The sequence below is a fragment of the Vipera berus genome (assembly GCF_964194415.1).
Source record: "Vipera berus genome assembly, chromosome: 2".
Classification (NCBI taxonomy): Eukaryota; Metazoa; Chordata; class Lepidosauria; order Squamata; family Viperidae; genus Vipera; species Vipera berus.
This window is the reverse complement of record NC_138203.1, coordinates 48465630-48493624: the sequence shown is the minus strand read 5'-3', so window position 1 is coordinate 48493624 and position 27995 is coordinate 48465630. Positions and strand designations below refer to the sequence as shown.

The 27995-nt window shown below is 36.2% G+C and overlaps 1 protein-coding gene across 2 annotated transcripts in view; it reads left to right on the top strand.

The window, feature by feature from the left end:
- Nucleotides 1-27995, top strand: part of EFNA5 (ephrin A5) — a gene marked incomplete at both ends in the record, with an annotated part of 189850 nt that overhangs the window by 141389 nt on the left and 20466 nt on the right. For both annotated transcript variants that reach the window (XM_081315581.1, XM_081315580.1), the window contains one exon: nt 15178-15470. In XM_081315581.1, the coding sequence (XP_081171707.1) occupies nt 15178-15470 (293 nt within the window). The remainder of the gene's footprint in view (nt 1-15177; nt 15471-27995) is intronic.

The following is a 27995-nucleotide window of genomic DNA, read 5'->3' as shown; positions in this document are numbered from 1 at the left end:
GATCTCTGCCCTAGAGCGGGAGGGAGGAGGGAAAGGGGGGGGAGGAAAGGCCCAATCGCTTTGTGTTGAGCTGGTTCAGCTCAGCCGGACTAGGCGGGGCTGCGGCTCCCAGCTGATGCCGCTGCCGCCATCCAAGTCCGGCCGGCAAGAACTTTTTTTCTCCCCGCCCCGCAGTGACGAGTAAAGCGCGACTTACTTCCTCCTCCATGCCCACGTCGCCTTCTCGCCCAACAATCCCAAGTAAGGGGCGGCCTCAGAAAGGGGCTCTAACTTTCCCCTACCGCTCGAACTTATCTTGGAGAAGAAGGCAAAATCGGGAGAGGGAAGAAGAGCGAGGACTGGAGCAGCGCTTACCCGGCTTCTCTCCCCTGCAGGGAGCGGCGGGGTCGGTTCCGCCTCCACCATGTTCTCTCTCGAGAGCCTTGTCCCACCCGCAAAACGCCAGCGCCGCCGCCGCCGCCCCCTTCCTAGCCAGCCCTCAGCCGCTTCACAAGCACCCGTTGTCGGCCCAGTTCTATCAGACCCGCGCGGCGCCGCACGTACTCCGTTTACACGGCCCCCGTACTTCCCCCACACGTCCCTTCTCCCGCCTCCTTCCCATAACGGCCTCTACCTACCGGACGGTGCCTCAGCTCCCCGTGTCCGCCGCCACCGCCGCCGCCACCCTGACCAAACCCTCTCTGCCTGCGCGCGCCCTCCCTCCCTCCCTCCCTCCTTCCTCTCTGTCTCTAGCTGGGCGAGGCTTCCAGCCGTCGCCGTGACGCTGCACGCCCAGCTTCTCTCTGATTTCCCTGGCCCAGTCCAGTGATGCTTGAGAGGAAAAAAAAAGCGAGCGGGCGGGCGAGGGGGGGAGGAAAAGGCGAGAATGACCGCTTTGTGTTACCTGCCATGAAACCAGTCCTTGCAGGCGTCGCACTCTATCATGAAGCGGATTACATCATAGGGCAGCCAGGCAGCGGAAAGAAGCAGGCAGGCAGGGCGCGGAGGTCCGGAGACCTGCCGACGTTTGGGGAGGTGCGCGCGCACCTCCCCAAACCTCCCCAAACTTCAGCAGGTCTCCGGACGGCGGCGGCTTGGGAGAGGTGCGCGCGATCCCGGAAGCACCGAAGCCTTGGCCGCGCGCAAGTCCTCGGTAAGTTCTTTTTTTTTTTGTTCACTGGAGTATAAGCCGAAGTGGATTTTTTCAGCCCAAAAAGTGGGCTGAAAAATTCGGCTTATACTCAAGTATATACGGTATTTGCTTTACCTTTTATGTTTGTTGATTTTATTTAGACTAATACTTTTATTTGAGTTGTATTTATTTTTTTTGCAAAGATTTAATTCTCATCTGCAGCTTTTATTTTAAAAAAGCTTATTAAGTCGTTGTTTAAAAAGCAAGACGAACTGTTCAACAGTGACAATTTATTCATTAATATTCTTCTTATTCCCTGTTCTACCTGGCTTTTTTCCATACTTAAAACTTATTTTTAAAACACACAAAGCTGATACATTGCCAGGGCAAGCAATAGTCTAGAGTTGCCATCTTTATTTCTTAAAAACATCTAGATTGAAAACTGGCACAATAAACTTTCTTTAAAAAAAATGATTGCATGGCAGCATTCCAGTGCTTTGTTTGGAAGTATGTCTATTTGCCAGGAAAAGGACACAGGGATGGTAGGTAGAGCGTATGGGAAGAGAGGGAAATGGCATTCTGATAAATGCTTTGTAACTGCTTTTATTTCTGTGGCAACTATTGTAACATTTTCTCAAAATCCCAAATATAAAACTAAAATATTGTACCTCTTGTGGTTAAATTTCCAAATAAACTACCTGCTCCTGTAAACACATTTTATGAACAGTAATTGTGACAGTATCCCCTCACCATTTCTTTAAAAATAAGAAAAAAGAAGAAATGCTTTGGTTAATTACAAAATAGTTACAGGCTTTGTTCATATAGAAATTCCTTTAACATTTGAAAGAAGAACTATAATGAGATCTGGAATTCATTTTGTTCTGTATCCTCATAAAGGGAGGGAAAACCCTTGGATGCTATTTTTGCCTACAGGCTGCTGAGAACTGATTATTCTTCTAATCAGAGCCGCTACAATCAGGGGAGACAATTAGCTAGGTTAGGTCTCTGCTGATTTCTCATATGGCCCTTAGCATCAGATGGCCTTGAGCACTCTTGAATCATGCCCAACAAGTGTCCCTGTAGTCTGTATTCAGCTCCACCTGCTGTCATTAATATTCTTTTTATCCGTAAGGGGGTTGATTTTGCGTATTCTTATTTATTTATATAAAATTCAGCTTACAAGAATTTGCCACCTTCAGTAGATACAGTATTCTAGAATTGACAGTAACAGATTAGTTTAAGCATCTGACTTGTGCTATACATTTCATAATCTGAAATGTGTGATATATATATCTGAGCTGTCTTTTTTCTTTTTTCTTTTTTAATGATTTAAATAGCATGTACTTAGTTTAAAATATACTGTAGAAAACAGGGATTAAGAGTTGCAGCCTAAGAGATTTGCAGAGATAAAATATGTACTCCTGTGAGGTCCTACACATACTACCACTTTGAGACAAGAGAGATATTATTCTACATAGTAGTTGCAACCATGGAGTTATAGAGGTGGGTGCATGGGATCATCTGAGCTTATTGAAACCAAAGGAAATGCATAGATATGTCTGAGAGATAAAGCATTTTTCCTCCTTCCTATTTACTGAAACATTTTTTTTCATTATCTTTTATCAGCCACATAGCAATGATAAATCAAGCTGTAGTGCTACATTATTTTATCCGGTTGTCCCTCACATTGGGTCCTCTTCAGAATATTGCCAAAACCCACAAATAAGAATATCTACATTTCACTCCTACTATTCAGCACTAGCTTCTAGTCAAGCTCTTCAGCACTAGCATCTTCTCACAGGCTGTTTATGATATTGCCTTTTTCCCCTTGATGCCAGATAGAAGGAATATGTACAGATAATACCATATTTTGGCAGTTTAGTCTGAAAATATTGTGACTTCTAATTATTATTATTTTACTTTCATTGTTCCAAAGTAATCCTTCTTGTAATGCCTTGAAATTGAATATGTGGCTGGATATCCAACAATTTCACATTCTGTTATGTAATAGTGTCACTTTGCACATTGTTGTGCTGTTTAGTTGATGTCAAGAATGAACATGTTTTTGGATGCATGACTATTTCAACAGGTTTCATTTGTGAGGGTACATGGTACATAGGGATCCTGACTCTGGGTGAGACCAAATGATAGGTTCAACATGTGAAGTTAATTGGTCCTGAGGTAGTGGATAAATTGCATGCATATTCATGTACATATCAGGGTCTTTTGTATCTGTTCTTCTCCAGTTTGTGCCTCCTATTTGTGTTAAAATATGGGCTCCCATACATGTTGGCAGAACTTGATAATCAGATTACTAATACCTTCTTATCCATCTAACAGTAAAATTGTGTATACAAATGTTTGAGCAAAGATCTGTACTCCTTCATATTTCGATTGGACTAACATCTGTGGTTGTACTGGATAAGTCAGCGTAGCTGAACAAGGAAAGTAAATCTGGCTTTTCCTTTTCTACATACAAAAATAACAAAAACAAAAACTTCCAACCTCCAAGTTTGTTTAAGAAGAAAACACTTTTTTTTGAGGAAAAACACTATTTCCATATGAATTTCAAATTAAAGGAGATTTAACTTTCAAATAACACTTTGCTTTTTTTTTCTTTAGTTGGTTAGTTCTAGCTGAATTAAAGAAGTATAAACAGATTTTCTTTTCATGCAGAATAATTCTCCCAGCTTATGTTAGGCAACAAAAACCCAACTTCTCAGGATCTTGGCATTTTGCAAAATTAAGCATTAGAATCATTCTTAAGAGCAATTTTTAGTTCGGGAAATGTTCCGTTGTGTTTCTTTTTTAAACTAGGTTTAAAAAAGATTAGGTGGATGAAAGTCCACTCCATTTTCTCTTCAGAAATACGCTACATATTTCTTTTATATAGCAACCTTCTAAACCTTAAATCACGTTACACTGCTCAGTGGTTCTTAACCAACAGATTGAAGTATATATTTACCTTTTATTGTGAACTACTTAGAAATTAGAAGACAGCAATATTTCCAAGGTGAATCTATGTCTAATATATGTAGAAGTAGCTCTTAAAGCATCCTGTCATCTTCATGTTATATGGTTGTTGCCATAACTTTAAAAAAGAAATATAATGGCTATTGTATTGTATGTACTTTGGAAATAATTGGGGGGGAGACTTTTGTTGTAAACATTGAACTCCCCTCCTTCTTCCAAAAAACTATTCAAGCTGGATTTATTCATCACATAAAAAGGCTGACAATTTGAGACTATTATTAGAATATGTAGTTTTAATACTAAAATTGCTTTCGTTGTATTTTAAGTCTGTTAAAAATAATTGATGACAAGCTAAATTTTCTAGTCTAGTAGCAAACCTAAAAAATTACATAAGCAGTATACGATCTAATTAAATTGGGTTTTTTTATTACAGTAGATATATTTTATTAACTTTTGGAAATGTTAGTCATATAAAGAAGTTCTATGTAATTAAAAGATATAATACTTCAGTATAATGCTTTAAGGAAAAGACTTTCTGAAGGGTTTATTGGCAATAAGAAACATCTGTGGAATCCAAAGTACAAAAGGGGTGGAGCTTTCATCATCATGTCTCCAATGCAAATTTCATCATAACCCTAATGCTTTGCCCCCATCGTTTGCTGACCCATGTAGGTAAACCTTTTATTCTCTCTTTCAAAGCTTTATTTTCCTTTGGCGTTCTTAAAATGATTGCATTTGAGAACTACTGTATTGGGATTTTGCCTAATCTTTTATTGGTGAGAAGTACACATACAACAGGATTGTCCTCTCATTCCCTATAGTTGATTTGTGTTTAGCATGTGCGATTATGTGAAATATTTAGCATGTGCAGTCAGGCAAAATTATGAGCTTGATTGTTTGAAAAAACATATAAATAAAGAATAGAACATAGTTCTGGTCTGAGCAAGGAAGAAACCAGAATTGCTGGTTACCACATACAACTAACAAATAATGTTCTCTTTAGTTTTCTACAGGCAGATAGGTTGAGCAGGTTGCAGCAGCACACTTGCTATTGTTGCATTATATGGCAAGAATAAGGCAGTGAAAAACTAAATGTAAGCTCATAGAAATGTTCATAAAACATTTCCCATTAAATTCAACTGATTGTCATTCATCGATAATGTTTAAAAGAAAATGAAAGTAAAAATTACAAAAGGGTGATAGCATTTGTATTGAGAGAAGCTACTTTCAGAAAAACAAAGTGATTTTCAGTCTGTCTCTATCAATCACTGTGAATATCAGTTTTCTGAGAATGAAAAGTAAGACCTTTCTTCAGATGTGCCCTTGTTCACCATATCTATTAATGGATGTCAGTGAATGCCTCAGGTCATGGTTAGCAAATATCAGTCCTAGCTGCATTCCATCAAACCTGCTGATCTGTAATATTTGAGTCAGATAAAACATGGTTAACACATCTTACATGATTCAGATCTGCTTTATTTAACAGAATATACATAAATGCCTTTAAAAATCATTTTTTCTTTTACTAAAAATATGTAACAAATACATTTAAAGTCTGTTAGAAATAATTAATGACAAGTTAAGTTTTCTAGTCTAGGCTCTAAATAGCAAACCTAAAAAAATTGCATAAGCATTGTTTTTTTTAAATTACAGTAGATATATTTTATTAACTTTTGGAAATGTTGGTCATGTATAGAAGTTCCATGTACTTAAAAGATATAATACTTTAGTATAATGCTTTAAATACTATTTCCCAGAATATTACCAAATCAAATAGCCTCTTCTGCCTTTAATTCCTTGCTAGAATATCAGCTTTGCAAATCTGAAAATCAAATCTTTTCAAAGCTGATGCATTAATTTATACATTAGGTAAAGGTTCCCCCGCACATGCATGCTAGTCGTTTCCGACTCTAGGGGCCAGTGCTCAGTGCATTTGTCCAAGGACGTCTCCGTGGTCATGTGGCCGGCATGACTAGATGCCAAAGGCACACGGAACGCTGTTACCTTCTCACCGTAGTGCTCCCTATTTTTCTACTTGCATTTTTACGTGCTTTCGAACTGCTAGGTTGGCAAAAGCTGGGATGAGTAACAGGCGCTCACTCTGCTACACGGCACTTGGGATTCAAGCCGCCAAACTGCCGACCTTCTGATCGACAAGCTCAGCGTCCTAACCCACTGAGCCACCGCATCCCTTATTTATACATTATTGTACCTTAAAACTGCATGTTCTAGAATGTGTTAGACATTAATTTGGGAGTCTCTGGCTTTAAAAATTTACAAAAATTTACAGTAAATTAGAGAAGAGACAGATTAAATCTGTGTAATATTTTCTATATGGCCTAAACTGGAAGAAAAAAGAATATGAAACAGTGACATCACCATGAAACAGATTAATATTATCCAGAGTTTTGCCATTGTCCTTTATATTGAGTCAATTTTGTGAATTGGACACCAAATGTAACAATTAGGGGTAATGATTAAGGAAGTATTTCAATATCTATAAATTATGTGGTCAAAGAAGCTGATACAATTTGGACTGTTACCCTTATATCAACTGGTGACAGACTAAAGATCCCTGGCTGACTTTAATAGCTGCTGGGAAGAGATACCTGCAGTTTATGAGATTCAGTATAAAGTTCAGTTGATAAGTTTAATTGATGCCTTTGACAGAGTAAGAACTTTTCTTGTACAATTGCCCACACCTTTTCTTTCCTTACTACTTGCAAAGTTAAATGCCTACAGCAATGGAAAATCAATACTGCTAGATGGAAGATCCTACTTCAGGGATTAAAACTGTGGAGTCATTTTGAGAATTTGAGGATAAGAGTCTCTACTCTGGACTTGGTGCTGTGACATGTTGCACAGCATGAATATTGCCCTCTTTCTATATTATTTTGAAGATTCTTGAAATTCCACATCCTAGACAAGCATGCTATTCTTAACATTGGAGCAAGAATTTCCACAGGAAGAAATTTATGTATACTTCCTCTAAAGGATGGCTGTCTAGCGTATGCATTCTATTCCAAAGTTTAGTTTTATCAAAATGAAAAGAAAGTAATAAGAGGAAACATTAAAAGAATAAAGAAGTTGCAATATTAAATTAAGTGACACTAAAAAGGCTGGATTTATAAATGGCAAATGATGTTGATGTTTGTGTATTTTATGAAAATGCTAAGTAGTTTTATGACTGTTCTATTTTTGTACGTTTGCTTCTTTTTCTTAGTGTAAGCTATAATGCAAGAGACCACTGTATAAAAATCACAGCCTTTATAATTTAAGAAATAGATCTACATTTTTGAAAAGTGACAGCGTGCAGATATGGTCTTAAAACCATTATGTTGAGCTTTATGCTCTGGTTTACATTTTGCATGCCATCTCAGACTGCAAATTGTCCATTAAGTTACAAGATTCTGATGGAGATATATCTTGGTGTTTTAGAATTTGGCAGTTAAGTACTGATTTGTTTTTCTGTTCAAACTAAGCTGCTTTTTGGATTGAGATGTATAAATTGTTCCTATTTCTTAGGGTTTTTTTCTTCCAACCAATTCCTTAAATAGCTGAAAGGTTTTGTCAAAGTAAAGGTAAAGGTTCCCCCGCACATGCATGCTAGTCGTTTCCGACTCTAGGGGCCAGTGCTCATCTCCATTTCAAAGCCAAAGAGCCAGCGCTTGTCCGAGGACGTCTCCGTGGTCATGTGGCCAGCATGACTAGACGCCAAAGGCGCACGGAACGCTGTTACCTTCCCACCGTGGTGGTCCCTATTTTTCTACTTGCATTTTTACGTGCTTTCGAACTGCTAGGTTGGCAGAAGCTGGGACAAGTAACAGGCGCTCACTCTGTTACGCGGCACTCGGGATTCGACCCGCCAAACTGCCGACCTTCTGATCGACAAGCTCAGCGTCCTAACCCACTGAGCCACCGCGTCCCTTTGTCAAAGTAGGGTGTGATAAATGGTGTCAACCAGCAGGACCATATGTGAGGCAGGAAGTGGCGCATTTTGTTAACACGTGGTTTAATCGGAGGTCAAATTCATACTACCTGCTTGGTGAACTTTTTAAAAACTGTATACTAGATGTTCCACAAATAACCTTTATGAAACAAATTTTTATTAAAGTAATGAAACCAAACAAAACCAAGCTCAGAGACCACCAAGAACTCCAAAATGCTTTCATTATCTCGCTGGTCTCAAAAGGACGGAGCCATTGCTCAGGCAGCATATTCTCATATCAGCCTGTTAGCAGTTATCTTAACTAATACAATAAGGCATAAAACAATACCCTAATCAAGGAACTACCAACGAGAAACACCAGAGTCCACCAACATTGGTAGTGTGGCTACTACATATAAAGAGGGAACAAATCCCATATTCTCTAGCACTGGTTATGCTACCTAGTCATGTAATGAAACCAAACAACCAAGCTCAGAGACCACCAAAAGCTCCAAAATGCTTTCATTATCTCACTGGTCTCGAAAGGACGAGCCATTGCTCAGGCAACATGTTCTCATATCAGCCTGTTAGTAGTTATCTTAAAACACTACAATATCTAATCATACTGCTAATCTATCTATAGGATGTCAAATTTGGGGAAAATTAAGCTAAACTGTGCCATATGTTTTAATGTGTGTGCTTGTTTTGTGTTCTTGATTTTTTGCTTTATTTTAAAGTTTTAGTAATATGAAAATATATCTTTGTTTCAAGTATATCTAAAGATGAAGATTTGTGAAATAAGTTATTGCTACATTTTTCTTCCATAGCTGTGGCTTGTCCATTCAGATCTATGAAGCATTCTGTAGAAGAGCTTGATGTTAAATCCATGGCTTTTTGGTATAAATTAAAAATAAGAAGGAAGATTCTATGCAAGCGTAATCCACTTATTTTAGTCTATTAAGAGACAGCAATGCCACGTTCTATCAACTCTTGGAGGGACCTGATTCTACTCAGCTGTATAATAGTGATGGCAGTTGGCCAATCAGAGCAACAGATTAGGAGTGACCTTTGGGAGTTTTGTTCCAACAGAGTGAGTGACAGAAAAAAGTCAGAGAAGTTACAGTAATAAGCTTCGTTGCCTGATTTGTAATGATCAACAAAAATATATCTTGGCTTCTTATAGAAGCCTAACGATTACAGAGCAGGTACATCTCTATGTCTGGACTGTATTTTATTTTGATCAGCTGCAGCATAACAGAGACAGGTAATTATCATAATCTGGCAATTAGCCTGACATTCTTTCCCTAAGTTTAATTATCCAAATAAATAGTAATTGAATACTGAGGGTTTAATGACAAAAGGAAGACATTTTCCCCTGTCTTAGACATTGCTTTCCAGGTTTGAGCATGATTGTTATATCATTATTATTTTCACAATGTGCCATTTTATTTTACTTGCAGAAGTACTTTTCTGCATGTTGTTAAACTTAAACAAGAAAACCTAAAGATCCAGGCTCTTCCTATCTTAAATTAATTGCTTTAGTCTGCTTGATTTCCAAGTAAAGCTAAGCTCTTATACAATACATTTTTCTTCTTCTATATCATGGGTGTCAAACTTGCCATGTCACGTGACGTGTCATGACATATCGTGATTCTTTTTGCATTGCCAGCAATGGGGTAGGCATGGCTTCAAACATAAATTTGAGGAAAAGAGCATACAAATTTGAAAAAAGCATAAAACAATTAATAGCTATTTCTGAATAATGATTTAGCATAATTTAACTTTCAGATGGAACCAAGCACTATTTTTGCAATGACTGTAAATAATTTTATATTTCAATAGTATCTGGTGAGTAATTACGTAAGAAAGAATAGTGAGGCGGGAAATCTAATTAATGCAAATTAATTAATGATTCAGAATAAGGATGATTTAAGTCCAGAATTCAGTTTGGATAATATTTTACTGTGCATATTGGTTGGTTGGTGACTTTGAATTCATGAACTCTGCAAGTACTATACTGTATCACTAGGAATTATTTATGAGTGGTTAAATGTTGATTTATACATTAAAGTAAGGCCTATTTAGTTGTAGGCTGGAAAAAGTACAGACAGCCACTAGAGGGCAACAAAATATATAGTAATGAATCTTTTCTGCTCTCTAGTGATCATCCAGATTTTTGCATCACAGTACTAGTGGCTCTAAGAAAATTATAATTTAGGAATAATAATATTTCACTTTTTTAATAATTTGGTCACATTAGAAATGATACCAGGATATCATGCAAAGCTGCTATTGCAGTTAACTTCTTCCGTACTCTGGACACCACTGTTTTTCATCAACTTGTAATTTTACAATTTTATCCAATGCACAGACCTGTGTGTATATGTCTAATAAATAAAAATATAGTTGTTTTGTATCTGCAGTGTAGCATTTTAGTTATTAAATCTTCTGTCATCCTAAATAAGTTGATCTATGTGGGTTTAAAACACTGTTATCTATCTATGGAACTTTCAAATCTATCTTTGACTGTTATTTTCCCCCTATTTTATTCTCACAGATAGTGAACATCAGCTCATTGCGGTGGTTTGAATACCTATGTGCCAATGAGTTAAATTAGGTTCTTGTCTATAATGCAGATTATCTGCAGAAGGAGAAAATCTGCTACGAAAGTGGAAAATAGGGGATGCTCCTTTCAATTAGAAATTCTAAGCGTTGAATTTTAAAATGCAAAGGTGATTCAGATATATTTGATTTGTATGGAAAAGCTGCAAGCAGGAGCTATAGTATTTTTCCCCCAGCTATGTGATAATGAACACTTACTGTCTTGTTACACTTTTTTGAATGCCACAATTTTATGGCATTTCTTTTTTTAAAGAGAATAATATGAAAGGGATTAATAGACACAAAATGTTGCAACATTCTGAATAGTTAAAGAAATCCCCTCTTGAATATTCAGCCAATATAATTAAAGTCCTGATTTGCCTTTACATCAGAAGTACTATACAGTTATGAAAAAAGGCACACAATACTGATTTTGCATACATACTAGTTTGGAAGAGGTAATGCAGATTGTTTTGTTTTTAATTTACTTGCACAGTTCTTTAGGAATGTTTTCAAATATATTAGTAATTTAGTGTACACATGTCTGTATAACAGTTCACATTTTTATGATAAACCTATGCCTGCCATACAGTACTCTTGTACCCAGTGTTACAGTTTAAAAATTGGTGTCACTAGTGTGTGAATATGCTGAACCAGTATCTGGGTGCAACGATGGGGTTTTGAGAATTAATAAAGTGATACTGAATCCTGATAGGGTAAACTGGAGTAGTAGGGGTGAGAGTTCATGCATTCAGTCATTGAGATTTTGAGAATCAGTCATTGAGATTTTTACATGATGTTGGTCTAAGAAATAACAGGTACCTAATTTGGGGGACGCGGTGGCTCAGTGGGTTAGGACACTGAGCTTGTCGATCAGAAGGTCGGCAGTTTGGCGGGTCGAATCCCGAGTGCCGCGTAGCAGAGTGAGCGCCTGTTACTCATCCCAGCTTCTGCCAACCTAGCAGTTCGAAAGCACGTAAAAAATACAAGTAGAAAAATAGGGACCACTACGGTGGGAAGGTAACAGCGTTCCGTGCGCCTTTGGCGTCTAGTCATGCCGGCCACATGACCACGGAGACGTCCTTGGACAAGCGCTGGCTCTTCGGCTTTGAAACGGAGATGAGCACCGGCCCCTAGAGTCGGAAACGACTAGCACGCATGTGCGGGGGAACCTTTACCTTACCTTTAATTTGGGGGAGGGGGAATAATGTCATCACTGTCACTGCACTATGAGTTTCATACCTAGGAGCATCAACCTTCACTTTGTATTCCAGTTATATCCTTGGAATAAAAGGACAACCTAGCTACTAATACATTCTGTGTGGGACCACATTAGCACTTAGTCCAAGTTCACCTGGTGTAGAATGCAGCAGCTGAATTGCTGAACTATGCTGGCTTCCATTTAGTTACCAAGCAAGGTCCTGGTTTTCGGTTATGACGTACAAGATGGGGAATCAGAAGAACTGTTAGACCTTCACTGTTATAAATGTGGTCAGTGACAGAGATAAATCGGTGTTGAAAGGGGAAGGGGAATGAGGAGAGATACTACCACATGTGGCAAGAATTGCCTTCTTCCATCTGGCAGATGCTTGTGGCAGGGTGGTGCTTGTGCTCATAAAAGAGGAGGGCCTGCTACAATAGCTTTAAGAAGCTCACTGAAAATATACTTTTTTATCCAGTCATCCCTAGAATGAATGTTAAATATTTTTTCAACCATTACTTTTTTAATGAATATGGTTTATTTTTGTTGACTCTTATTTACTATGGTGTTATATTTTTAGCTGTTTTTTTTTGTAAAGTAGTCTGAGATGCTTTGCTGTATGAAGTAGAGAATAATAGAATGTGCATCAAAGCAACTGATTTCACGTAACACTTTTATAGAGAGTTATTGGAGAGCTGTGTTGAGGTCTATTGCTTAAAGATCAAAACAGGTTATGGTATGAGACCTTACTGTCAAGATGGGAATATTATAAAAAAAAAGCACCTGCCTGTCTTTGTGTGAGTGTCCCCAGATGAGATGAGGGCAGAGAACAAGAGTTAAGCATTTACTATATCTTTCAAAAAAAGAGAGGCTTTTTTGTCTAATTTGTAAAATAGAACCACTGGGAACAGAACAGCACACAGTACCTATGACCACAATTGAGTCCAAAATTTCTGCTGTTAAGCAAAACAGTTGTTAAGTGAGTTTTGCTCCATTTTAGGACTTTCCTTGCTACAGTTGTTAAGTGAATCACTGCAGTTAGTAACATGGTTGTTAAGTGAATCTGGCTTCCCTATTGCCTTTGCTTGTCAGAAGGTTGCAAAAGGTGATCACATGACTCCAGGACACTACAACCGTCATAAATATGAACTGGCTGCCAAGCATCCAAATTTTGATCACGTGACCATGGGGATGCTGCTACAGTTATAAGTGTGAAAAATAATGATAGGTCACTTTTTCAGTGCCATTAAATGAATGGTTGTAAGTAGAGAATTACCCATAGTCCTTGACTTACAACCATTCATTTAGTGACAATTCAGAGTTGCAACAGACCTATAAAAAGTGACTTAGAACTGGTCTTTGCACATACAACTGCTGGAACATCTACTGCAATTTGGTTGCTTACAAACTAGTGTGTATTTATGATGTCTGCCATGCCCTGGGGTCGTGTAATTGCAATTTGTGACCTTCTCAGCTGGCTTCCAACAAGCAAAGTCAATGCAGGAAGCTGGATTCACGTAATGTCCATGGCAAAAAGTTTTCTAAAATTAGATGCAGTCAATTGATGGCTCATTAACTACTGCATCACTTAGCAATGGAACCTGCCATCCCAATTGTAGTCATAAGTTGAGGACTCACAAAAACAAATGGCAATATTTGAGAAAGAGAATTAATAAGAAATGGTTTATACACAACCATAAAGTAGGGCAGAAAGATTATCTGAACTACTTTTTTTTGAAAGAGAGAAAGAGAAGTAAGTGATACTGGGAGTTACAGTGATGAAAAACTCTTATGTCTAATTTGCATTAATATTTAAGACAAAATAAATCCATATATTAGTGTACCTCGACAGAATTAGAGTTTATCTCGACTTTCTTTCTGTACCACAAGCAACTGTTGTTAAAACCTGTTTTTTCAAAAGCAAAATAATGATAAAGGTTGAATAGGTTTCTCTGCATATATCCTTGGAGAAGGCTGTATTATTATTGCTTTTCTTCTCAAATTAAATAGAAGGATCCAGTTGGCAGATTTCAGATCCATTAGGTACTTAAACTATATGCCTCAGGTGACAAGGATCATTATAGTTAAATATGTCACATTGTCTTTATTACTCTCTGTGCACTTGACAGATAGCCTGCTGTCAAGGAATAGAAGCCACAGATAATGATATAGCAGTGATGACCAGTATATAGAGAGTGAGAAGAATTGTGTCGGCCAAAGATAAATAAATTATATCTATATTTTCTCTATTTATATGCCATCCATGGTATGTGCAATATATGACTTTCAAATAATCTCCTTTTCAGAAAAATAGAATACCATAATATGCCTCTTATATACTCGTTATTATAGAAAACAAAATAGCTTCTGTATTGTAGGTAAAATATGGACTATGTGGCACAATCATAATCTCTTGGCTAATTGTGTTTACATTTGATTAGTGTATTTCAGTGCGTTGTCTAGTTTTTAGATGTGCTTGATAAATTTGATAAATATTCCAAGAATATGTCACCTTAATTTTTAATGACTCCCCATGTTCATATGCAAATAATTACCATATTACCAAGTTAGATTCATGTGCAATTTGTATGTTAAAAGAATTTCTTGATCCATTTACAAATTCAACCTGCAGTATACCATACCACTAAGAGTTTGAAATGAATTGTTTTAGCTTTACCCAAGCACCATTATAATGACAGCAAAACCAGCCTTACAATTGTTGCAACTAATACTGCTGCTGATAACAAAAGTGCACTGGTAAAAGTGCCTTGTACTACCTTTCTCATCTGGCTCTCATTCCAAACTGTCAGGTGAGTGCTGATAATTCATAGCCTGGAACTCTTTTATCTGAACAGCAGTATCTCTCCTCTGTACTTGGCAATGGAATTATATTGCTTTTTTAAAAAAATATTTCAAAGGCATACCAGAGTTTTCTTGGATCTTAACTCTTGCCAGCTGTAAGGAGAAAGTCAAGATGAGTGAGTGTTGTAGCAAATGCATGTTCTTGCAATTAGCTTGGGTTGTGATACAAAAAAATACATCCCCATTTGTTGGCATATACTTTACTCGAAATATACTTTACATATATTCCAACCCTAATCCATGTTTAATTAAAACAAAACCTTATAGAACCAAAGATTCACTTCTGAAGTAAACAGATTGGGGAAATAAATTATTGTACGGATTTAGAAGCAACTGTATAAGGATGAAGGATCTGACTGTGTTTTTTAAAGGACAGTTAATTCAAAACAACTGATCAAATTATGACTTAAGTTGTCTGTAGGAAAAAAAGTTTTATATGGTCAAGATGTAATATATATTTTAGAAAAATCTGAGTTGTTTTTTTCTTGATTTTATTTTTAGATTCCAGCGAGGAGATTATCATATTGATGTCTGCATCAATGACTATTTGGATGTATTCTGTCCTCATTATGAGGATTCTGTGCCAGAAGATAAGACTGAACGGTATATACTTTACATGGTGAACTTTGATGGCTACAGCTCCTGTGATCATACCTCCAAAGGATTCAAGAGATGGGAGTGCAACCGACCTCATTCTCCCAATGGACCATTGAAGTTCTCAGAAAAATTCCAACTCTTTACTCCCTTCTCATTAGGATTTGAATTCAGGCCAGGCCGGGAATATTTCTACATCTGTGAGTATACGGAGATTTAACACTTATAAATCAGGAGACCAGGGTGATTTTGCTCCTTTGCAGTGGATACATTTTTATGTTCTGAAGAGGTGCCTAATTAGATTCTGTAAATCACCATGGGTTTGGAGAATGTACATATCTAGTTGTATCCATAGGAAATAAATGAGCTCTTGAGTTATTAACAAGGGTTTCCCTCCCGACTCTGTCCCCATGCTGCTACAACAGAATTATTATAGCATTGTTTTTCATATGTGGGAATCAAATGCAGTGGACTTCTTTTGTTTTAGTAAAAATAGACACTTAAACACTGTGAAAACAGAAAAAGTGACCTGAAAATACACAAAACCCACAAGAAAGAACTTTTGATATCATTCTCCTTCAAAGATTTTCTTGTTCTATTGTATAGTTTCAGAACAGAGCTGGATAAAACAGTACAGTCCATTACTTAAACAAAAATTTATTTGAGCAATATCATTATTGTTAAATTTAATAGTTATTAAATTCATTTTCATTTAAATTAGTTCTTAGTATGGAAATATTATGACAGTATGGAAATACACTATGTACAGACAAATGGTATAGAAATAGATAGTATGGAAATACTTCATAACTCATTTAAGATGACAGAAACCACACTGGCCAAAAACAATGAAAGAATCATTTCAGATTTATAAGATTCTTTTGTTTTTCAAATTTTATGCTGAAATGCCCTTGGTGCCACTAAATAATATCAGTGAAAAAACCGTAACCTTATTTGCACCAATGCTCCAAGCCTGCAGTATTGAATACAACCGCAGTCTTCTTAAGGCTGAATTGTCTTTTAACTCATTGAGCTTTGAGCTATTCTTGAGCTTAAAGGAAATACAAAATACAGTTGGAGCAAATTTCCAAGTAAATTACCAAGAAAGAATCTATACACATGCATTAGTAAATCACCATGTGGTAAAATAGGCAGCTAATAAGTTTTAAAATGAAATAAAAAATAAATAATGCACGCTAGAAAATAATGTTATTTTTCTGTCTTATTGCATCATCAAATAGCCTGCCAGAGGTCTCATTCAAAATGACCCATTCCCTGCTGATTAGTCACAAGAATATAACAGGTCTATTTGAGGAATATGCTAGGTATCTGGTATATATAGGTGTTTGAATCCACTCTAAGTTAAATTTTGTCTGGGCAAAATTTCTGTTTCCTAGAAGGTGGTTGCTCTTGTAACTTTTGAGGAAGCAGACAGTATTCTCCTGACTGTTAGTCAGGCCACTGTGCATCTGCCCCTTGTTTAATTAAATCCATTAGTTAAGATGTGTAGAAGTTGATGTGTAGTTAGAGTCATGCAGTGGTAAAATCATCCTTAAAAGAGGATGTCCAGTGATTTTGGAAAAATTTCATCAAGTCTGCAGTCTTCTGTTCTGGGATGCGATTGTTGACGAGGACTATAATTCTAGAGAGCTCTGGAAGAAACAAATTATCTAAACTCAAGAGTCAGGTTTTGGGGTGGAATATAATATGGAGACAACTGATTGTACTTGTGGATGACCTTTGTTGAAACAAATAGTAGAGTGGTTTGTATTTAATTCTGTAGAATATTTATACATTTGCCCAGATTATGCCATTGTGATTTCAGGTATTGTATAAAACACGCAAAACAAAATTGCAAATTAAAGCCGTACAGTGTTAGTAAAAAAGAAGTTAATCAGCTATCCCATGAAAAATCATACAGCTCACCAGTTTTATACTCCTCAGAAAACAGGCTCACCTATCATCCTGGTCTAGTACCTGCAGGAAAACCCCAGTTTTTAAAACTTTTTTGAAGGCTAATTCAGTTGGGCCAATGCAATATGAGGGAGTGGGATTAGTCTAAGAGCAGATCTTGCAACAAAAAAGGTGTTCTCAAAGAAACGACCTGGATCATGCCGATCTTATGAGGGCATGTGGACAGGAACCTGGTTTTTCTCCCCAAAGCATTGGGTCAAACATTAGGTGCGCTCTGTTAAAAAGGTTTTTTTTTAATAAATGAGGAGTGTTGTTTTAATTTTGGGTGTTGTGGTTTTGATTGTGAAATTGTTGCTGTATTATATGTCACCCAGACATATTAAGTAAAATACGTTTTGTGCCATATAGGACTTTATAGATGACAAGCAATACCTTAAATTGACACATTCATAAAATAGTTATGTGAGACACTGTGGTAAAGCCATAAATATTTGCACCGCTGCATTTTGTATCAAATACACTTCCATATGATGTTAAAAGACTGCAGTAGTCTAACCAGGGAATTATTAAGGCAGGGCCTTTTGATCCAGGAATGGGCATTGTTGGCACACAAGATGGAATTATATAAAGGCCTTCCAGGGCTACAGCTGTCACCGTACATTGAGCAAAGGCTCCAAGAGGAGCCCCAAATTGCACACCAGTGCTGAGTGGCACAGTATAGTTAGTGTCCTTCCAGAACCAACAGTGGAAAATATTAAGCCTTGAGCTATTGGCTTTTCCTAGGATTGAGTACATGTGTTTTCTAACCCATCCAAGCCCCCACAGCTTCCAGATACTGGGAAGGCCTTGACAGTATCATCTGGTTAACTATAAATATACAAGTGAATATCATCAGCATTATGTTGATACTTCACCCCATGCTAACAAAAATACTTTATCCGGTAGTTTCATGATCATGTTAAACAAAACCGGGGAGGAAATACACATTCTGCAAAGCAAGGCTCTAGGGCTGCAGCTTTCTTCCTCCGTAGCAAATACCTAGAGTTGATCCTAGAGGAAAAAAGGAAACTGTGACTGGTTTTAGTCAATGTTGACAGGTGGAAAGTAAGTACAGGTTGTTTCTGCCTTCTGCATAAGAGCTGAAAAGGTTTTTGTCACATCCATTAAACAATATTATCTGATGGGAAATAAGATGTGCATCTGCCCCTTGAAATAGCATATAGTTCAGACTGATATGTTCAGATCATGTTTATATGTTCAAGACTATAGTTCAAGGTTCAGACTTTTCTGACCATTCAAGCCTGAAAATCTATTTTATTCCTCAAGCTCTGGATGGATCAGGATGTACCTTTCTGGTGTACAGTTTCTTTTTTGGTTAGAATTCTTTGCATTACGTTTACTTTTATATTACTTATTTTTTATTTTCAAGTTTTATATCTTTTAAAATCTGTACACCAGTCAAAGGTAGTGGTGAGTTGCTCTATAAATCTAAATTGTAATCAAATGAATCAATAAAAATTTCCCTATCACAGCATGTTCCCATAAGACCTGAAGCCATTGTGTGTCAATATCCCTTCTTTCTCCCACATCCTGAGCATATGGAAGAAACATATCCAAGAGTAACTGCATTGTATTCCACACAAGAATGACAGCTGTCAAAGGCCGCTCCACGTGGCTGCACTGACAGCTGTCAAAGGAAAGCTGCGCACGCGCGGTAACATCCCCAAGCTGTCAAGAGGCCGCTCCACGTGGCCGCACTGACAGCTGTCTAAACAGCCGCGCATGCGCAGTAGCAACCGCGAGCTGTCAAAACAGCAGCAGCCGCGAACTGTCAAAGCGGCAGCAGCCGCAAGCTGTCAAAGTTGCGCACGCGCAGACACCTCAGCCACTGACAGCCGCTAGCTGTCAAAACGCCGGCTAGGTCTACCCGGGCCCCCGGCTGATAGGGCAGCCAGCTGACAGGACTCCCCAGCCCAAAGGCGCATGCGCTATCACTGGGGAAATGTCAAAAGCTGCCAGCTGATTATTGGGTGCGGCCCCCTCGGCGGGAAATCACCCGTTCCTGATTTGCTAACCTGTTTGACAGTTGCCTATATAAAGGCTGTTTGTACCGTTCTGCCCCGTCCGGGCTGAGTTAATAAACTTTGAGCTGAAGCCGTCGTCTCACTCGTCATTGCCTGAGCTAATCTAGTAACAGTCTTGTCCTGGGAGTCCAGCACAAGTCTTGTATTTGCACACAGAAATGATTGTGACTTAGACCAAATTTTCAATTATTTTCCCATGTGTTAACAAAGACTCCACTTCATCTAACTTACCAATATGATGTCTAATATTTTTTCAGTAAATTTCAGCAAGTGTGTTTGGAAGATTTGCATATACTGTTTGTTTATTTATTTATCTATTCAACGGAGCTTAAGTGGCTTATGTAAAAACTAGCTGCATGGAGTCCATGTTAACCTATTGGGTGATTATCATTTGTTCAAATTTAGATATCTTAGAAATGAATAATAGGAAAATTAATCTTTATGGAATGTCAAAACCTGATATCTACTCAAAGTGATAGTATGTCAGCCAGGTCTCAGAGGAGAAGCACTATGAGCATGTGTGCATTCATTCTCATTTATACACTCATACCGCATGCCAACTAGTAATGAAAATAAATTGAAACAGTAATAGTTGAATTGTTTAAGTGCTAAGTTCCTGAGTTACACATGAAGACATGTCAAAATTAAACTTTGGCTCATATCCTGTGAATAAATATGAAATAAAACTGAAAAGTGGAGGTGACTATGAAACACTTTAATCTAATTCATGTAGTACCTACCTCGTTTATGCCAGCAACTCAGTGGGCTTTGAAAAGCTCCGTGTCTCTATTCATTATGCAAGTATATATTTCTTTGAAAAAAGCTAAACGTTAAGTATTTTCTTAACATGAATGTTAACAATAGTTGTTTAATTTTCTGTCTGACAAGAAAGAGAACTCATCTAATATATTTAATTTTAAGTCTATGGTCTTGTTTTGCATTTTACACTTTGCATTAAATAACCCTGCATTACAAATGTATATATGCCCCCCTTTTCTTTAACAGGAAAAGCTCAATAAATATACAAACCATTTTACTGAAATTATTACACTGAAAAATAGTGAGGAATTTCAGTATGATCTTATCCTTTAATAGCTGGCTTTCATGAAATGCAAAATCCACCATATTTATAAACAATAAGTTGTTATTATTAGCATTGATATTAAAAATATTCTGCAATGCTTACAATTAGGTTTTGCGTAAAAGTTATTAAAAGCTATATGTTACTTCAAAAAATTGGGTGCTCCTCACGTAGTTTTCTGGAATTCGCATTCACGTCAAGAATTTCACCAAGATGATTATTTGAAAGTATAAATTTTTATGCTTTTTAACTAAATTTACACGTTCTTTTTAAATGCAAAATTAAGAGTAATTGTTCATTACTTTCAATTGTAAATCTGAATTTAGTGAAGTTAAATATTTGATGATCTAAATATTTAAATTATATTTGAAGAAGAACCAAAGCTTATTTGTATTTCATGTACCATTACAGTCCATCTTCATCAGTTCTGGAAAGTGTTAGATGAGTAGTCCTATAGACCCATAGAAAATAGTGGTTACTCAGACCTTCCTGAAACCACATCACAAAAATGCCCTATTCAGAATTTTCTGACAATCTTGTTAATTCCACTATCATCTTATACCTAGCCTAGTATTTGTATGTTCTTCTCTTACATCTTAGTGCTGTAAAAAGTGTGATTTTCTTAAGATATCTTCCCATTTGTACAATTATTTAAATGTTGAAACATTTCACAATGCTTTATCATTTCTGATAGGTGGTCTCTTTGGGATATTTTATAGAACAAAGATGAATAAATTAACTTTTTAATGCTCCCCCTTGAGAGCCCAATCACTGTTAAAGAACAAGAGAGGTATAGTGCCTTGCCATTTTCAGGCAGGAAATTATAGAAGAAGTTAACCAAGGCTTAATGTATTTAAAATACAAAGAGATGTCACAAAACCTATCCCCAATTTAGAAACAAATACTAGTCCTATCCAATATCTTGTTCTAGCAATGTATTCAACAACACACAACACCTGTTAATTATAGCCCTGAGCCATCAAATGATTGCTCACCATGTTTTATCATCTTGTTCTGACAAAAATTGTTTATCATACTGTTCACATATCGGTCTGTTGGGAGAAATGAATACTGGAATGAACTTTTAGGAATGAAAAGTAAATCAAAGAATTTGACAAGATCTACTTAGCAGCTTTGGAACTTTTTCTTTTACAAATACGGGTAATTCTCGATTTACAACCACAATTGAGCCCAATTTTTCCATTGATAAGGAAGACAGTTGTTAAGTGATTTTTGCCCATTTTACAACCTTTCTTGCCACCACTGTTAAGTGAAATACTGCATTTGTTAAGTTAAAAACACAGGTGTTAAGTGAATCTGGCTTCCTATTGACTTTGCTTGTCAGAAAATCGCCAAAGGAGATGACATGACTCGAGACACTACAACCATCACAAATACATGCCAGTTGCCAAGTGTCCAAATTTTGATCATGTGACTATGGGGGGTGCTACAACAGTTGTGTGAAAACAGTCATAAGTTACTTTTTTCAGTGTTGTAATTTTGAATGGTCACTAAACAAATGGTTGTAAGTCAAGGACTACTTGTAGCTTTTATTTTTATTATTAGGCATCCTTTTAAGTATTTTATGGAGGTCTAATCTTCATGAACATAATGTTGATGGCTGTGAGCCATTAAAATAAAGCAAGGAACCTTGACCTCGATATTGAACTCAGCACAGTTGCTTTAGATATTCTAAGTGAAATCAGAATAATTGGAAGGATTTGGTAGATTTGCATGTTTATTTTTATCATTGTTTGACTTTTTTGGGTAGCACTGATAATGAAACATTAAATGGACAATCAAGGTGACTTTTAAAGGGGATTTTTTTCTTAATTTAGTATGCTGATTAAAGGCTAGTTGTTATTAGAAGAATTAAGTACTAGTCTTGGAAAAAGAAAAGCTGGAACAATCATCACTGTTTAATAGTTTTTGATATCAGTAGTGTTCTTAAAACCCTCAAAGGGAGTGTTAAAAGCTATTGCATAATTTGCAGCTGAAGAAATAGCTCTGTAAGAAAATGAAGATAGAGACCAAGTAGCACTGGCCTCTATTGTTTAAGTGTCCTTTCCCCTAAATGCCTATCATATAACAATTTGAAAAGAGATTATTTGAATTCCTGCTGTTCAAAAATTCAAGTATCATTAACACGCTAGAAACAGAAGTATTTAAAGGACTCTGCTTATAATCTGCATCTCATAAGTATATTACAGAAAAGAAACTCTTGGCCTTTGCACCTGGATAAACAAATGATTTCCACTGTTAATGTGTTCTATTGGTAATTGATTTTGGGGAATGTTTTGTTTTACATTTTATCTTATATTTTAAAAGTCCATCTTACAAGAAAAATTAATAGCATCCTGCAGCATAAGCAGTAATGGCTTAACAAAGGGTGAAGAAATACAAAGTATTTCTTTAAGAAATACTTAAAGAAACTATATTATAGCTGATTACTTGGTATGTAATAAGTGTTCATCTTTCTGCTGCATATATTAATTCAAATATAGGAAATGCATGTAGCAATTCAGCATTATATGTATTATAGAAATTAGGGTTATCTTTTATGAATATCACAGAGAAGAATGATAGAATAAGTCCCATTTCATATAGGATAACTATATTTGAAGCTATCTTGTATTTGGAGAGCTGTTTTGACTAGGTCAGGTTTTAAGAAAAGAATTGTAACAAGGGATATATACAGGACTGCCAAAAAAATCTTAAGTATGGGTAGTATAAATGAGGTAGGCTAAGCAGCTACCAAGACCCAGATGATCACTTTTTCCCATTGTGATGATATTTGATATTTATATTTTAAATCAGAGCAAGCAACAATGTTTAACTTTTAAAATTGAAAATTTTTAAAAAATATTTTTTAAAAAAAAATTTAAAATAAGAAAATATAGTAAGTTTCTACAAAAACATTATGAGTCAAATTAGCATATTCATCTCTCTATTCATACTCTACACAAAGTCCATTTTTAATATAAAAATATAAAGGTGGGCCCTGTTATGTTTGAATAATACATTTTCAAAAAAAGATCAATAACAATTATTGTTATTTCTTCTATCAAGGGCTAAAGAAGGAATACTGAATTATGCATTTATGTCTTTGAGAGCATCCCTCACTTTCTGGGCCAAAGATTGTGTGTAATCCATAAGGTATACCTAGTTGAAGGGATAGCAAGTCTAAATTGGCATCTGATGTAATTCAGTATATTCAAATGTTAACCAATCAATGGCTTTAAAAGATTTCCTCTGTCATTGGCAAAATATGTAACTACCTTACTTATGTACCAAAATAATAAATGTTATGTGTGGTGCTATCTTTCCAAGTCTTCTCTTCAGTGTAAATGATGATTATCTATTTACCTGAATAAAGTGAAACAAGTCATTTTATATTGGAATTACTGTTCTGGGAAGAATAGATAGGCATGCAAGCATTTCACAAAAGTTAGTAGTGGATTTAAGCTTAATGAATGATATACTCAAATCATGAAAATCAAGTTAATGCAATAAGAACTTGGAGAGAGAATACTAGAAATTTCTGGTTAATGGTCTCAAAGTAACAAAATGGGTAGTTTCCGAGTGGTTAAAATATTGACAGATTTAATAGTACTAATATACTTTTAATTATAATAGTGGATGCATCTTGTCATTCCTGCATTGTGTTTGTTCAGAAGAGACACTGACCTACACATCATTAAGTGTGTGTGTGTGTGTATTTGTTTGTTTGTTTAAAAAGTCAAGACAGAAACTAGGATAAAAAGGAAAAGAAAGAACAAGCATGGTATATGAAAAAAGAAACAATTGGATATATATGTATGTGTGTGTGTGTACACAGTATACTGTATGTGTATATACTGTTAGCAAGCTGGCATAGAAAATAAGAAAGAATATGAAAAAAAACTTTGATGGAGATATGCTTAAGTTCTGAAACATCTTTTGAGTCCAAAAGGGCATAATTTTGGAAGTAGCTCAGGCAGACCATATGCTTCCCTAATTTAATGGGCTATAAAGGAGGGGAATGATACCAGAATCAGATTTGCAAGATTTAGTGGTTCTTAAACTCTTTGACTCAGTTACCCTTTTTTCCACTATTGAATGATGCTGTTATTCCCCACACAAACACACACACACACAGACAAAACAGCTGTTTGTTTTACAAAAATGTCTTGACAGTGGCAGTCCCATAGTACATCCTTGACTCACAGGCAATTAGAGATTGCTCCATTATCCTGTGAAATTATTTATTCCCCAGTTTAAGTACCACTGTTACACCCAGTGCCATTAAAAGTAGCATTCATGTGGAGTTGATTTCCTGGTTTGGTCTGCTAGTTTGGCATCTAAAAATACTTTCAAATCTTGCCTTAGTGGCATTTATATTAAAGCTAAGATCTCATTTTTATATAGAATATTATATAGTAACTTGCCCAAGGCCTTCCAATAAAGAATTAGGGAGGACATTTTCTAACAGACCTCAAGCAGTCAATTGTTCCTGTGTATATTGCTGTCCCATTTTAGCATGTATTTGAGGCAATAAAAATTATTTCTACCTTTACATGCTATAAGTGTTTGTGATAGGTTTCTGTGTATGTTTACTGTATGTATCCAGCACTTACATTGAAAAAATGAGATATTGTATTAGTGTTTCATTTTTATACCAAAAATGATTGTTACACTAATGCTTATATCTGCTTATGTGAATTTGTTGGCATTGTTTATATTGACGTGTCTCAAACTTGGTAACCTTAAGATGTATGGACTTTAATTCCTGGAATATTCTAGTCAGCAGAATGGCTGAGAATTCTGGGAGTTGAAGTTCACATATCTTAAAATTTGCCAAATTTGAAAAATGTTGTTTTATATGAGTATGTGCACATGTGATCACACTTTCATTCATAGCAATAGCACTTAGACTTATATACTGCTTCATAGTGTTTTACAGCATTCTCTAAGCAGTTTACAGAGTCAGCATATTGCTCCAACAATCTGGGCCCGCATTTTACTGACCTTGGAAGGATGGAAGGCTGAGTCAATCTTGAGCCGGTCAGGAGCAAACTCCTGGCAGGGACAAAGTCAGCCCTCAATACCCTTTTTAACCACTGCGCCACCATGGCTCTACATACATGTATGGGTACATGGATGTCAGAAATGAAACCTTGAGGTACACTATGGTCTTTATAGTGGGCTGTAAAACTCTGAACATGACATTAGTATCACCACCATTTATCCTTAGTTTGGGAATAAATGTGCATGATTACAAAGAAAAAAAGAACAATTAGCTCTCAGTTAATTACAGTAATTGGAACCAGGAACTCCATCGTTAAGCAAAGTGGTCGTATAGCGTAACAAGCAAAATCAGTGGGAAAGCAGGCAGAAGATTGCAAATGGTGACCTCATAACTGAGGACCCAGATTGTTGGGGGCAATAAGCTGACTTTGTAATAATGCCGCTTGGGGGGGCAAAAGCCCTAATAAGCAGGCATATACATAGAATGAAGGCTATTGCTAAGCACATTTAATTTGTGCTTAGATTGTAAGCCTCCCTGAGTCTTCGGAGAAGGGCAGGATATAAATGAGATTAAAATAAATAAAATAAATAACTGTGCTGACTTACAATGGAGGCTCTAGTAGTTCCGGTTGAAGTTTTGGGTGAATCCTGCATAATTGCTAGATGTGATGTCACATGATTGCCATTTGTGACTACCTGCCAGCTTCCTTGTTGTCTTTGCTTGTTAGAAGCTGGGATGGTAGATTGCAGTTGGCAACCATCTGATTGCAGGACACTGTAGCTGCCATAATTGCTAGCCATTTGCCAAATGCCTTTGCAATCACATGAGTAAAGAGGGGCAATTACAAGAACTGGCTGTAGGTTTTCTCATTCACCACCCTTGTAACTTGAAATAGTTGCTGAGTGAATGGTCACTAATCAAAGATTACCTGTAAATAAAAACAGGATAATAAAACTACTAATTAGTTTTAAATTATCTCCATTATATCCCAATTGAGATTTACATTAATATGTTTTTAAATGTTGGGATTATTTTTGGTTTTAGTTATTACATTAATTGTTTTTCCCTTAAAAAGCATACTCTAATACAGGCATGTCAAACTGCTGGCCCATGGGCCGGATGCATCATACTGAAACTGCGCCCACCCCATTGCTGGCAATGGGGAAAAAGTTGTGATACGTCACGTGACATCACGTGACGTCGCGAGTTTGACATGCCTGTTCTAATATAATATAATTGTGTAAAATATGATACCTAGGGGACTCATTCTTGGTTGAATTTGGTCAAGCTTTAATTCTTACATTTTTAGACACAAATTATACAAGTTTTGAAATGGTAATGAATAATCATTTAATATTTTGCAAATCTATAGGTAAATCAGGTGGAATATTGTATTTTTGACAGAAGATAGAGAGCCAGTGGGACTAAAAAGAAACAAATCAGAATGAATATAAAAATTCTTAACAGCAACATAGGGCAAACTATCAATATGGCCGTCACACTTTCTGGATCTATCGGCAAAATACATATTGCCATATACCAGATTTAGGAATGTTTGTTTCATTGCTTTAAGTGTAGGCATTACTAACATTCTTAATTTATTAATTTAATTTGACTTTTCTTTCCTCCTTGAAAAGAACTGATTGTCTTTTTTAAGACATTGGAAACTTTAGAAAGGAGAAACCATGATCAAAACAAACCCATAAAGTTCAAACTGCTTGCTACAGAAGATACAAACAAGAAGTGGGAGGTAGGGAGAAGCTCATTATGAAGAGATTAGAAAATTAATTGATCCATGGCTTTGACAGTTCCCACTGGACATCTGAGGATTCTACAAAATGAAATTGCAGTCTTAAATATGACATTCTTCTGGATTATTTCTTTTTTTTCCCCTTGACTAGCGACTTCTCTGAAGGATCATTAAGTTCCAATTATTTTCAGTGAAATATTTCACAGGAAAAGGGCATGATAAAAATCTTTCATGGCGGTATAATTCCCTAGAGAAACCTACTAAGTCCGTTATCGGGATTTTACAATAAAAGATTCCTATTCAGAATAAAATGTAGAAGCCTTGAGAAGATTCACTTCCACCAAGCATTTCAGAATACAGTGACAGGTTTTTTAACTTCTTTATTACTATCAGGTAGTGGATGAATTCAGTGATAGTAAAAGTAAAGTCCCTCTTTTGTAAATAGAAATGAAATCTCTTTTCCTATTTTAAACATTGTTGCAGGTGAAAATATTAAAAAGAAGACTTCAGGTTTAAATGCAACAAAGTTCTTTTAAGGAGGTATAAATGTAAATAAATACAAGGAACTATATCTAAAACTTTTCAGTCTCTTTTAAATAACTTGTGGATCTCTTGTTTATTGAAGCAGACATGAATTAACAAAGTATTGCCTAGGAAAATCTATGACAATATTCCAGCTTAAATTGTTTTCCAGCAATTATCAAAATTTTAGTTATTTATGTATAGATTGCAATTTCTGGTGGTATGGTAGGAAAAAAGGGAAAAATTGAATTATTTGGTACATTTTTCATATGAAAAGCAAAAATAAAAACAAGTGATCTGTACTTCCTTAATTTTATAGCTGGCTATTTCTCAAATATCATTTTATAAATAATATAAAATTTCTGT